The sequence below is a fragment of the Adiantum capillus-veneris genome, chromosome 16 (genome assembly GCF_014529385.1).
Source record: "Adiantum capillus-veneris isolate H3 chromosome 16, ASM1452938v2, whole genome shotgun sequence".
NCBI lineage: Eukaryota > Viridiplantae > Streptophyta > Polypodiopsida > Polypodiales > Pteridaceae > Adiantum > Adiantum capillus-veneris.
In genome coordinates this window covers 151,779,538-151,793,970 of record NC_140946.1, presented here as the reverse complement: position 1 = coordinate 151,793,970, position 14,433 = coordinate 151,779,538, and the positions used below count along the sequence as shown (strand labels likewise).

Genomic DNA, 14,433 nt, shown 5'->3' with positions numbered 1-14,433 from the left:
AAGCTTGCCCTACCCAACATATAATTCCTATAAATGAAACCCATTGGGCACTCAGTAAAAGCAGAGAAAGCAGGGACACGGGAAGGGTGTAACAAACTTGGACACTCCAAGTCAAGATTCTACCGCGACACAACAGAGATTCACTTCAAAACAATTCACAATTCACACTTGATTCGAGATGGCCCGCCGGCGTAGTTCCGTGCCTAGAGATATTGGCCCCAAAGACTGGCGTCCCTTTCGGTATTTCTTTTTGTATTAATCTGTGTTCAAAGTACAAGAGAGTGGGTAGGTGCTCACTCTCAGACTCTGCGTCCAGATGCTCTGAGAAAGTGAGGGCCTAACCACTTAGTTATTGGTTACAAGGGATGCCCAAAAGCAGTAAGTGAAAAGCTTCTCCAAATAAAGCACTTATTCCAAAAACTGTCCAAAAATCAGCCAGCGCTGAAAAAGCAGGTTTCCGTACAAGTGCCACATCAGCATGTCAGGGGAATTTACGGGACGTCCGTACTGTATTGCCACGTCAGCCTGTTAACGGATTTTATGCCGAAAAATCCGAGCTGCCACGTGTGCTGTACAGTCAGTGTCCGGGTATTGTTGTGTGTATCTGGGATAGTGCCACGTCACCAGTTTGTCCCCTCTTGAAAGCATTGTAATCGCCCTTGATTACGCTTGCAAAACAGACAGAGGCCATAACTGTTTTAGCAAACACTGACTGTTAGTACTGACGCACTAGGAACAACCCATCTAGCACATGTACCAATCGACAGTCACATCACAGGACATCACTTGACATCACAGGACTTCACATGACAAATCACATCAAAAGTCATTCCAAATCTCAGACCATGATTAATCGGCAACGTATTTAGCAATCGCATCTAGAGCCAGTCGGTACCTCATAGATGCCCGATTAACTAATCCATATTGCTCTATGCTAGTAGAATAGCAAAAGGTTTTACGTGAGATTTTCAGCCAAATGCTTTTGGATGTGCAAGCTTTTAACTTGAAGACTTTAGGGGCTCTGAAGTTCAGCTCAGTGGAGGCGCTTTACGTTCTGGACATGGCCTTCAACCTCCTCTCTGTGTCGAGTTTGGACTCTCAGGGAGCTGACATACACTCTGGGAGTGGCACAGTCACCATTTCTGATTCTACGACAGGTACTATCCTTGCACACGGTGAGCGCGATGGTTCCCTATACCGCCTCACTGCTCTCTTGTCTAGGACCATGGAGTCTTCTTCTCTATGACATGCACGATTTGGACATCTATGTTATCAGCAGCTTCAGTAGGTTGCTAGGACCTCTATGGTGGAGGGTCTACCAGCGATACGCTCCTTATTAGGCGGATGCGAGGCTTGCCAGCTGGGCAAGCAACATAGGGTTGCCTTTCTGAAGCAAGCATCCAACAGAGCTTCGGCACCACTTGCACTGGTTCACATTGATCTACGTGGCCCGATGAGCACTCAATCATTTTCTGGCTCACAGTTTTTGCTTGTGCTTGTGGATGATTTCAACAGGTACACTTGGGCTTCGTTCCTAAAGCTCAAGTCGGAGGCTTTCAATTTCGTTCGAAATTGGAAGACGATGGTTGAAAAGGAGAAGGATTTGCACGTCAAATGTATTCGCTCAGACAGAGGGGGTGAGTTCACCTCGAAGGACTTTGCACAGTGGTGCAAGTCAGAGGGCATCTAGTGCCAGCTGACTACTCCTTACACTCCTTCCCAGAACGAAGTTGTTGAGCGAAAGAATCGGACTATCATGGAGATGGCTTGTGTGATGCTTGCGCATGCTTCTTTGCCCAGGGTTTACTGGGCAGAGGCGTGCAACACGGCGGTTTACATCCAAAACGGTTCTCCTACCCATGCTTTGCAGGACATGACTCCTTATCAGGCTTACTACGGGCGCAAGCCCTCGGTCTCACACTTTTGAGTTTTTGGGTGTACGGCCTTTGTCCATGTGCCAAAGGAGAAGCGACAGAAGTTAGACTTCAAGGTGAAGAAGCTCATCTTGCTAGGTTATTCACGAGATTCTGATGGATATTGGCTTTACGATCCTGATGCCAAGACCACTACAATTAGTCGTGATGTGACTTTCATGGAGCTCTTTAGCACACATGCAGAGGGGGCAGCATCCAAGCCTATACCTTCCCTACCTCTTCCTCGTTCACCTCCTACACTTGATCCTATCCCTGTTCCTGTTCCTGTACCCTCTACACCGCAGCCAGTTGCTTCACTTGATCATGCCATGTCAGATTCCGATTTTGATGTGGATGGTGGTTCTCCTTGGGTGGAGGCGGTCCCACCTCGCAAGGAGAAGTTAGTTCCTGTTTGGCTTTACTCTACGGTTTCTTCCTCTGAAGTCACGAAGTTACTAGACTCGTCAAACCCTGGATAGGCTTGACGTTCTGCATGCCTCAAGGACATGCAAGTTTATGATGGCGAAGAATTCGTGAACTTTGCACTCATGTCTTAGATTCAAGCTTCACTAGTTGAGCCTTCCTCGATGGAGGAAGCACTCCAGCATGATTGCTGGAAGCGTGCCATGTAGACAGAGATGGACGCTATCCAGCGGAATAAAACCTGGACTTTGGTTCCCAGGCCAACAAATGGAAGGTGGTTTCTACGAAATGGATTTTCAAGACAAAGTACAAGGCCAACGGTTCCCTCAACAAACACAAGGCGAGACTTGTTGCTCGGGGTTTCACACAGCGACCAGGCGTGGACTTTGACGAGACCTTTGCTCCCATGGCTCGCATGACTACCATACGCACAGTGTTTGCTCTCACAACCAACTTTGGCTGGTCTATCTTCCAGATGGATGTCAAAAGTGCGTTTTGAATGGAGATTTGGATAAAGAAGTTTATGTGGAGCAACCTTCTGGGTTTCGTATACCAGGCAAGGAGGATTGGGTCTATCAGTTGTGGAAAGCATTGTATGGATTGAAGCAGGCTGGATGACTGTGGTATCTCACACTTGACCAGTTTCTTGTTAAGCTGGGGTTACGGTGTACCTCATCAAATTCCAACTGTTATGTTGTCTCTGATGGCTCTTTGGTTGCGATAGTGATTGTCTATGTGGACGATCTCATTTTCACACGCTCTAGGACCAACAGGATCAAGTCGATCATGAAAGCTATGGAGACGCATTTCGAGATGACTGATCGTGGGCTTCTTCACTATTTTCTTGGATTCCAGATTTTTCAGACACAAGACGGCATCTTCTTTTCTCAACGGAAGTATACGAATGCTATCCTGGAGAGATTCCAGATGACAGGCTGTAGACCGATTGGCACTCCTCTTGAGCCTAGAGAGAACGTATCGCTTCACGATCCTTCCCCACGGATTGACTTGGATCAGTACACGAAATGTTGTTGACTGCCTGGTATGGCTGACTTATTCCCGACCAAACATCTGTTACACAGTTTTTGTCCTCAATTCCTTCAACACCCAACCTCGTCAGCAACATTGGCAGTGTGCCCAGTGTACTTTGAAGTTTGCGGTACATTAGCGGCACCTTGGACCATGGTGTGTTCTATGGCCGCTCCAAGGGTTGCACCTTACTTGGTTGGTGTGATTCAGATTGGGCAGGAAATCCTGATGCTCGGCGCTCTACTACAGGAGTAGTTTTCACACTCGGCTCGGGACCCATTTCATGGAGCAGTAAGCAACAACCCATCGTTGCGCTATCTTCTATAGAGGCGGAGTATAGAGCAGCTTGTTGTGCTGCTTGTGAGGCCATATGGCTACGGAGATTACTGGGAGAGCTATGTTTTTCCCAGACTGCTACGACTTGTCTCTTGTGCGACAATCAGAGTTGCATTGCTATTGCCAAGAACCCTATCTTTCACGCTCGGACTAAGCACATTGAGGTGCAGTATGTCACAAGACGGGCACCACGTGCCAATAGAAAAGAATAGACTGAACAACTTTAAGCACTTCAATAACAACTGAACTGAAAGAGAGAGACGACACGCGACACGGAGTGGCGGAATTCCACCCCAGAGAGTATTGGCCCCAAACCTTGGCGCCCCTTTCGGTATTTCTTTATATTGCATCAACTCAGTACAAGTCGGTACTTTGCACCTTCTCCAGGAAGCATGCCAGAGAATGAGCCCTAACCTCATATTTAAAGGCCCTTGGCCTGAAAAGCAGTTACAGTGAAAAGCCTTTAAACTCAAAAGCATCTGGTCCAAAAGCAATGCCCAAAAGCTGCCAGCGTAAAATCCGGAATTTCGTACAGCTGCCACGTCAGCAGTAAGCGCAAAACGCGGAAATCCGTACAGCATGCCACGTCATCAACCAGTGTGATTTTCGAAAATCGGCCACGTCATCAGCCAGCTTCGCAATTTCTTGTGTGTGTGTGTGAGTCCTGCTTTATTTTAATCCTTTATGTCACTTGGGGCCCTATTGGACGGGGTCCCCATAAGTTGGTAGGACTTCTTTTTCTGTTACCTGTTCTTCTTAGGGGGGTTTAGGCTCCTCGGCCGACATCTGCAAGTTGGCTCCCTTCTTCAAGGCTTTGACACGTCAGCAATTTGTGACATCTCCCCTTCTTGAAAGAGAGTAATCGACCGCAATTACAACATATCTGCAAAACAACTCAAGTTAGCTCAAAAATTTCCGAGGGTCATTCCAAGGGACAATCAGTTTGCTCTTTTTGTTAAGGAGTTAGCTTCTCCTTTCGTCCAGATCGGAACTCTTGATATTCCGACGTAGTAAACTTAGCCATCACACCCAGACCGTATCGATCTTCCACGGGTGTCTTGATGCACTAAAATTACATACCTAGGCAATCTCATCCAATTAGGAATATTCAGTAGTTGGCACATCACAATGCAACACAAATGCTTACATATGCATGTTACAAGACACAACAAACAACGCCGTTGAGCACTCTCCTGAGACAAACGGTCTGCGGTATGAAGCTACTCAACGACTACCTCGTCACTCCCCCTGCAAATAACCTAAAAAGGTCCAGGCCATGAGCTCAGAGAACTGTACAACCAAACGCTCCACAGACCGCAGTCTGCGTCGCTTGGAGGTTCAAGCATACAACCAAACGCTCCCTCGGCATTGGCCTGCATCGTTCGGAGGTTTTCTAGCATACACTCCCCAAGCATCGGCCTTCTCGTAACAAGGCGTCTCGTTGCCGTTGCGTCAGACGAGGCCGTTGAGGTGGTTTTCACGGGATTCCCGAGAATTTGTTCGTTGTTGCCGGGAGTTCTGGTTAGTGGCTAGAGGTTCTTCTGTGGTAAACTCCAACTTTCCTTTCATGAGCTTGTAGCAGACCGCGGCATGGTCCATAAGCTCTTGCATGGTAGAGACTTGCTTGGAGAGACAATATTCCTGCAATGGTGATGGTAGCACTGGTCCTCCAAGGGAATGAACTTAAAGGACACCTGAAGGTACAAGTCGAGAAGCCTTTGGTTATAGTCATCCATGGTTTCGGTGGCAAGCATTTTCAAGTTGCCCCACTCTGCCAAAATCCGGACTTCAAACATCGAAGTCATGTAACTACGTGCAAAAATTGTCTTGAAAGCTTGCCAGGTCCTTGGAGCATGCTGTTATGTCGCGATTGAACTCCACCATTGCATAGCATTATCTTTAAGAAATCTCGCTGCTCGAGAAATCTTGGATTCTTATGTATAGTTCCCTAAAGCATAGATGTTGTCGAATTGCTGTAGGAACTACAATGCTTTCTTGCGATCTTTCACCCCGGAAAAAGTGAAAAATTTGAGTGTCGTGCTGCCATCTTTGAAATCTTTGGATTGGTTAGGCACATATCCGGGTATGGATAATAAGGGTATCCATATGGGCTCCAACCATTGTAGCCTGGTGGTGGTGGTGGTGGTGGAGGTGAAGGCAATGGCGGTTGCACTGGATCAGGGTCAGATGGCTGCACCATATTCTTGAAGACTCCCTCGATCGGAAAAGACGGCTGAGAAGGTTGCCGGTTGGAAGCTTTTGTACTTTCTGGTGCCGGAGGAGGAGGTACCACCGAGGGGATAACATGTAACTCGAAAATTGTTGAAAACTTTGCAGCATCGGAAGATTCTGCTGAGGATGCCGCAAAAGAATGTCGTGAAGTTCGTTGAGCAGAAATTGCAAATATTCTGCTGAATCCATGAATTCCAAGTCTTGGGTTCTTTATGGCTTATGCCTTGTAAGACACAGCGATGAAGACGGGAGCGCGCCCGATGCGCGATGAAGTAAGGGTGGGACTGCTTAATAAGTCCGGGGTCGGAGGCCGAAGATACCTCAAACAAAATTCCAATAGCTCTGTCTGCTCCTTTGTAGGACCGGTATGCTTTTAGAAAAGCACACGCTTGATGCTCTGATACCACTGTCACAAGACGGGCACCACGTGCCAATAGAAAAGAACAGACTAAACAACTTTAAGCACCTCAATAACAACTGAACTGAAAGAGAGACGGCACGCGACACGGAGTGGCGGAATTCCACTCCAGAGAGTATTGGCCCCAAACCGTGGTGCCCCTTTCGGTATTTCTTTATATTGCATCAACTCAGGACAAGCCAGTACTCCAGACTCTGCACCTTCTCTAGGAAGCATGCCAGAGAATGAGCCCTGACCTCATATTTAAAGGCCCTTGGCTTGAAAAGCAATTACAGTGAAAAGCCTTCAAACTCAAAAGCATCTGGTCCAAAAGCAATGCTCAAAAGCTACCAGCGTAAAATCCGGAATTCCGTATAGCTGCCACATCAGCAGTCAGCGCAAAACGCAGAAATCCGTACAGCATGCCACGACATCAGCCAGCGTGATTTTCGAAAATCTGCCGCGTCATCAGCCAGCTTCACAATTTCTTGTGTGTGTGTGTGAGTCTTGCTTTATTTTAATCCTTTATGTCACTTGGGGCCCTATCGGACGGGGTCCCCAAAAGTTGGTAGGACTTCTTCTTTTGTTACTTGTTCTTCTTAGGGTTTAGGCCCCTCGGCCGACCTCTGCAAGTTGGCTCCCTTCTTTAGGGCTTTGACACGTCAACAGTTTGTGACACAGTACCACTATGTTCGGGAGTTGGTTTTGGCTGGAGATCTTCATTTGGAGTATGTTCCTACAGCGGACAATGCAGCAGACATCTTCACGAAAGCTGTACCTCAGCGAACTTTGGCTTCTCACCTTCGACTCCTCTGTGTTGTCTCAGCATCCGGTGCTGAGAGGAGGTGTGAGTTACACCACCGTTGCTTTTCCATTTTGTACGGCTAGTGATTGTCTCAGGTTGGCCACCCATCGCACATCATGTAGATTGCATGGGCGGACACTTTTAGCACGTGTCCGGCTGGTCATTTTTAGAGCCTGGCTTGGTGCACACATTTTTACCCATTTTTGGGCTTTTATGTTTTTGGCACCGGTTATACATTTTAGCCCTACCTCAACCTAAGATTCTATAAATAGAATGCTTAGGGTCTTGTAGTCATTCAAATTGAGATTGTGTATTGAGAGCATCATTTGCAGAGCACTTGCGTTCTCTCTCTCTCTCTCCCTCCAGTGTTTTCGGCGCGCGTGGCTCACATTCTTTCCGCTGCTCACTCTCACAAGCTACTCAAATTAAGTTGTCGGAGAAACATATGAGGATGGCAAATTTTCTCTCTTATGTTTCATTTTCAAATCACACACCCCTAGGAAAGAAAAATGTAGTGGTAGGTGCATTCTCAAGAAAGCCATACATGGTGGCCATCTCTAACGCATCTCACAATGACCCGTCAGTCATGTGTGACAAGTATAATACAAATGTTGGTTTTGCATCTAGATGGGCTCATTTCATGGCTGGTCATTCACATGCTTCATATGTCATAAAAAATGGGTATTCAATGAAGATAGTGGCTTATGTATTACAGCAGAGTTGAGGCATAAAGTTATGAATGAATACCATGCTCCCCCTTTTGCTCGTGTAAGAGGAATATTACCTACAACACTAGTAATAGAGCGTTATTCATTTTGGCCAAGTATGTGGCAAGCTATTGTTGCATATGTACGTGAAAAAAGGTAAAGTTTGACCGGTATATGACACCCGATTTACCTCAGCCTTTACCTATTCCCTCACAGCCATGGGAAAGCATTGCAATGGACTGCAGATGGGTTTGCCACAAGGACTCAACGGCCATAATGCTATTTGGAGGATTGTTGATAGATGTAGCAAACAAGCTCACTTTTTTCTGAGCCACAAAGACAACGCACTATGAAAAGATCAAATCCTGAAACACTTCAATCTCTTAACTGTATTAAGAGCATTATTGAATCCACAACGTTTGAAGCAATGCCACATATAGACTGGAAAAATTGTATTGCACAAGAGAGTCAGTGGCCTTGAATAGTTGTCACCACCCTCGGTTTGGTTTTTCTTTATTAAGTGATTGAGAAATACAACACTAGAGTCCTCGTCCTCCATAGTCAATGTGTGAGCCTCCAATTCCTTGCACCTTCTTGGCCTCTTTGTGGGAGTTGGTGGTGCTTGAATGAATAAGACAAGGGCCTCAGAGGCTCTCTAGAGAGAGAAAGGTAGAAATTTGAGTTTAGGGAAAGAGAGAAAGGGAATGAAGTCTCTAGAGAGGGGAATGAATGTGCAAGCAGGGAGGATGATTGCCAGGTTTATATTTAAGCTAGGACCATCTTTCTAGGAATGAGGTCACAAATGACTTGCAGATAGATGTAGTTATGAACTGCCACTTTGACTTGATCATTGAAACCCTAACCCTGAAACCTGATACAGGTAATAACAAGTGTGATCAGTAGAGGTTTGATAATAGATGTTCACCATTTGAGAATGTTGCTGAGAGTCCAAGTGTTTTGGACATGGCTTGGGATCTTGTGCGGATCCTAGTGGAGTGTACTGGTGGAAAGACCGATCATTTAGCAGCTTATTTGAATTTCCTTCTCCCTCAGCGTTTCTATCTTTACATTCAACGTATTAAATGCGAATGGAATTTTCCTACTTTGTGTTCACAATTTTGTGGCTCAAGTTTCATCATCAAACAAAATACGCTGTAGTAGAACTATGGTTATGAAGTTTGCTGATGGTTTATGTGAGATTTAATCTGCTATGATATAGTAAAATGTTGCTTCCGAGTCTGTATATGTGCTCTGTACACTACTGTTTCAAATACAGTGTCAAAGTCACAAAGTTTGAGAAAAATCTTAGAAACTCTTTTAGCCAAATAACGGAATGAAATATAACAGTTTATCACTCATCGGCAAATTTTATGTTGAAAGCTGGGGCATATATTTCATACTTACTGTAAGTCAATAAACATAGAGAAATTTGTCATCATGAACATAGGGTAAAGAACGATCATTAGCAAGCTGGGGCACGCACACGTGTGTGTGTGTGTGTGTGTGTGTGTGGATATCTATGTACGCAATAATATACATGCAATTATATATATATGAAGCAACAGGGAGGAAAAATTAATAAAGTTGAGGTTCTAGAACTTACAGACTGCTTTGTTTCACTTAACCAGGTTCGGGAGTTTGAATATGACCCAGAGGCTCAACAGAATAGAGACGAGGAGATCAGTAGACTTACAGCAGATCAAGAAAACATGCGAACTGCTTTGCAACAATGGTGCTATGCAAGCTATGGAGAGGTTATTCTCATTGGCTTTTCTTTAGGCCAATTCATGGATTTGAGAAGAAAACACTTAATTTTGAAGCATATGGTTTATAGCCTCTAAATGTTTGGTAAAATGAGTGAAAGAAATCGATTCTGTCTTCATATCATTGCACATATCATTGCATCATATTGACACGAAGAGAAAAATATTTGCTTGTATAAGGTAGAATTTGTTCTATCTAATATGTTTACATAGTACCTTGATTAAATGTCAATGTCGTGCCTAGCGGATGAATAGATGTTAGACAAGGTCCATTATCACATGAATCACAACCATCTTTACTTGGTCCCGTATAGTTAATGAATGTTCCAGTTCCCTTATCATGGAGTGGATAAAAATAGATTGAGTGGTGAAGGCTGTCTCAAGGAGTGATAGAGACAGATAGGGAGAAGACGATATTATGATGGTTCCCATCAAATCTCTCTAGACCCCTCACTTAGTGTTTTCTGCTTCTTTAGTGCATAAATGAGCTGTATACTAGATTGTACATTATGCTTGTCAGGCTCATCAGGATGATAAAAAACAAGATACAAAATCAGATATCACATTGCATAAACATCACGTCTTACTCGGTTGTTCTATTACTGAGTTTTTTGGTTCTTCCTTAGTAAATGTTCCTTGGTGTGTGAGAGAAAGAGAGTTCTTACGTAACCCTAAGACGCCTTCACCGACAAAACTCTAAGGGCGCTGCTGAAACCCTACAGCGGCTCCCCACCTCAAGCAACCACCGAGCGACTCCCCGCTTTTAATTACGGTGGTTGCTTAAGGTTTACAAAACCCCTCTCCTCTTCTGTCACATTCCCGCTTCCGGAGGTGCCGTCTATCATCCATCAACATGAAGCCCGTCAAGACCGTTGTCTCTGCTTAGGGAAGGTTGCTTGTGTGACCTCGCCTCCCACACTAGCCATCCTCCTCTTGGTGTTGCAGACTCCTTGCAATTGTTCGGGCATTTGTCCCTCTGTTTGTCCGGTTGCTTTGTTGGTGCCTGCTTGTTTCGGTTTTGTTTTTTTCCTGCTCCTTTTTTGTTCTTTCTTTTCTCTTTTTTCCTTGTTTCTTGGTTGTTCTTAATTGTAACTTTCTGTGTGTGTGTGTGTGCGCGTGTGCGAGTGCAAGGTGTGTTTTTTTACCCTCTGAGGACTTGCTTTCGGGGGGGGGGGGGGTGTGTGTGTGTGAGTGAGTGCGTGTATGTGCGTCATAGTTACCGGGGAACGCCCCCTAGCCCCCGTTCCGGCGTTCCGGGGGGGCAGTTCCCTTCCCGAACGTTCCGAAACGTTTGACGTTCCGGGTGGCCAGTGCAAACCGGAACGGCCGTTCCGGAACGTTCCGAACGCCCCCAAAACGTTCCGGAATGCCCCTGGAACGGCCAACGGCTACAAAAAAATTTGGCAAAAATTGAATTGAAGTAAATGTTTGGGCTTCTTTTTGAAGTGTGCAAGGCCTCAAGGACTCATAAAATGCACCCCCCTCCCCCTTTCTCTCCACAAGCTAATCCTCAAGGCTCAAGCTCTCTCCCTCTCACACTCTCAAGATCTCTCCCTCTCAAGACTCACTCTCTCAAGGCTCAAGGCTTTAAGCCTTCAAGCTCTCTTCCTCTCCCTCCCACTCTCTCAAATCTCTCCCTCTCCCTCTCTCTCTCTCTCTCTCTCTCTCTCACATCATCTAGTCATAGCAAGATTGAATGGTCTTCAAAACGAGTTTTTTGTGAGTATTAGAGTCAAAGCACTCTAATACTCCTTGTATTTAAACACAAGAAGCTAAAAAATGCACTATTTGGGTGTTTTTTATACCTCCCGTTCGGCGCCGTTCCCGTTCCGAACCCCTAGCCGTTCCCCAGTTCCGCGGGGATCCCGTCGCCGTTCCTGTTCCGCGTTCCGGGTAACTATGATGTGCGTGGATGCATGCCCTTTGAGTTTATTGTTCTTTACCCCCCCCCCCCCCCCCCCTTTCTGTCGCTTTTGTTTTTTGTTTTTGTTCGTTTGTTTGTTTTCATTCTCTTTTGGGTGGGGTTTTTGGCGGTTTTGTTGTTTTGGCTTCGCTTGATGTTGTGACTTGCTGGTTGTGGCTTGTTTGGTGGTCCGAAAGCTACTCGTCTCTCTCCTCGCTTTCCGAGGACTCTTCGGACGGTTTTCACTTGGACTTAGTTTGCAGAGCCACTTGCACTATCTCCGTGGAGTTTCCTCTTCAGTTATGGTGTTTGGGAGCCACCTTCAGCAAGTGGACTGCTTTCTCTTCTGGATGAAAGCTCCTTGTCTGCTTCGGTGCCGTGCTATGTTACCCACCTTGTAGCATCTTGCTGAAGTCTCTTGGTGATGTTAGTTGCCTCTTCACCCTCACCTTCGTCCCCAACTGTCACAAACGAGAGCGCACAGGAATAATCAACAAGCTGAAAAGTAATAAACTTTCAACCAAAAGAGATGAGGGAGAAGATTGACATAGTATTTGGGACCAGAAAATGACCCCCTCCCCCAAAAGAGAATCTTTATTAGGGAGAATCTATTTTTTACAAGCCCAAGAACTAGAGTAACCCCTCCGTTTTAAATTGTTGACTCGATGGTCGATTCCTTCTCCTGTGGGAAATTTTGAGAGATGAGCTCCCAACATCGTTTCCGTATGTATCTGGATCGTGAACCTCCATAGACCTTTCTTGATTCCGTTTCCGGAATCCCCGAGCGTAGGCCAAAGCCTCTTTGCCCCCATGATGGAGTACTTGCAAAAGCACAACCACAAAACAACAACTTGTGTAGCGAATTCACAATGGGTACCGTCGCCCCGAGTGCGGAAAAGCAAACTTTGTGTACTGGCTTAGCAAAATCACCGACGGAGGTGCTCCTTGCTGCTAGCACTGTTGAAACTGGGTAGCTGAGAGAGAGCGTGGGTTGCAAACGTGCACCTACTCTTGGGCACATTGATGACGTGAGTAGGCATGCCATAGCTGTTGTCTAGGCTAGGCATGATAAAGGTGATAATTAATTCTTCCTGTTTGGACAACGAGTGAAGTTGAGGTCGCATATTGTTAAGTGTACTACTTTGGTTATATTTAGCCTTCATTTCTTGTATTTAGCTTACAAGAAGATTCAAAGAAATTTGCTCCTTTAGAAGTTGTTGTATAGAGTCAAATTTTAAGGATTATGTCTTTGAGATGTGTTGTCCTTGTTAATTTAAGGGAAAATTACCAAAATACCCCTCAAATTTCAAAAATTCCCAATGTACCCCTCATATTTTGTCAAAAATTCCCAAAATACCCTTCAAATTTTCCAAAATTCCCAAAATACCCCTGGTTGTGAGAGTAAATTTATCCAAAGATAAAAAAATTTGTAGCTTTTCATAAGAAGACTGATTGTCTATCAATACAAGATACTAAAACTAGAATTTGAGCTAGTTATGTAGGCTTTGGAGATGAATTGCTTCATTATTTTTAGACATAGTTGTCTTTTTTTGGGAGGTAATTTGTGAGAAATTACATGCTAAGCACTAAACAAAGGATCTTCTTGTCAAAAAAGAATAAAGATTAGGAAATCGTGAACAATCCAACTAAAATAGATACAAGGGTATTTTGGGAATTTTTGAAATTTGAGGGGTATTTTGGGAATTTCCACAAATTAGAGGGGTATTTTGGTAATTTCCTCTTAATTTAAAGTCAAGTACTTGTTTCAAGTTTTAGGCAAGTAAGCTGCTTTAACTTATTTTGCTTATGCCTTCTCTAAAAGATTTTTTGAAGTGGTAATGGTTTGTTTTATTTAGTTTAATAAAGTGATTTAGTTATTTTTGTTTTTGTTTTCTTGTGTCCCTTGCTTTTGTAATTTTGTATTTTGTGAGTGTTTTATCTCCTCTTATAATTTGTAAGTTTAGACTATTCTGATCTAATATATTAGGGATGTCGTATGGTATAGATCAGAGATGGGGGTATCGGTAGCTCTTTAAAGAATATGCTTGGGTGTAATTTAAGCTGAGCTAAATGCTCTACAGTCTCCTGATGGAACTGAAATCTGACCTCTATCATCTCCTATTGGTAGAGACAAGGTGTTCAAAATCTTGGTGCTCTGTCTCTGGCTGGCTCTGAGTGTCTTTGCTCTCTTGAGCATAACTCCTTGCTTTGAGGGTGCTAGAGGTGGAGTGGATCTTCGAAACAATGTCTCGATTTGTGTTTGATGTCTTCCCACCATCTTTTTGCAAAAAGGTCTCATTGTGTTGTTGAATCTTTGATATCAACGTCCCTAGCAGGTGTTGGTCTAATTTCGAGAGCTCGCGAAGGGAGAGCTACTCTCTGAACAGGGTATGGTATCTCTCTCTAATGGTGGTGTAGCTCTGCAACGGCATAGATAGTGCTCCTCATCCTCCACCTCCCCCTGATGCTCACATTTCACCTCTTTTTGCGTAATTTGCATATCCACTCGTCTTTGGGGATGTGAGCCGCTCTACTAGTCTTTATCTCAAGGCAATGTGATGAAACCCCGAGTTGGCCAATCCCAGCGGGATCCATCTTTATACAAAAGGTGTGAATAGAGAGTCTTAGAAAACCCCCTGTTTATGATCAGTATATGCTGATTATGAACCCCCATCTTGTTAGAATTTAGATTCCTGTCCAATGGTGGCTCCAATATCTCCCAAGAGTAGATTAGGGAATTAGGGAATGAGGACTGTTTTGTGGCTGTGCCCGGACGTACTTGAGGTAGACGTACCTTCTCGGCGGTGCATTCCACAATGTTGCCCACTTGGTAGGTTGGCATGAGGCAGGACCCCCTTTCCTAGGGTTTCCCGGGGTCAACGCCTCTTGTGTTGTGCATTTTTTCCCTGCCAAAATGTGGGCAGT

The 14,433-nt window shown here is 44.8% G+C and overlaps 1 protein-coding gene across 2 annotated transcripts in view; it reads left to right on the top strand.

Annotated features, from left to right (window-relative positions):
• Positions 1 to 14,433, top strand: part of DET3 (vacuolar ATP synthase subunit C (VATC) / V-ATPase C subunit / vacuolar proton pump C subunit (DET3)) — an 89,083-nt gene that overhangs the window by 53,362 nt on the left and 21,288 nt on the right. For both annotated transcript variants that reach the window (XM_086485751.1, XM_086485752.1), the window contains exon 8: positions 9,471 to 9,596. In XM_086485751.1, coding sequence (XP_086341877.1) covers positions 9,471 to 9,596 — 126 coding nt within the window. The remainder of the gene's footprint in view (positions 1 to 9,470; positions 9,597 to 14,433) is intronic.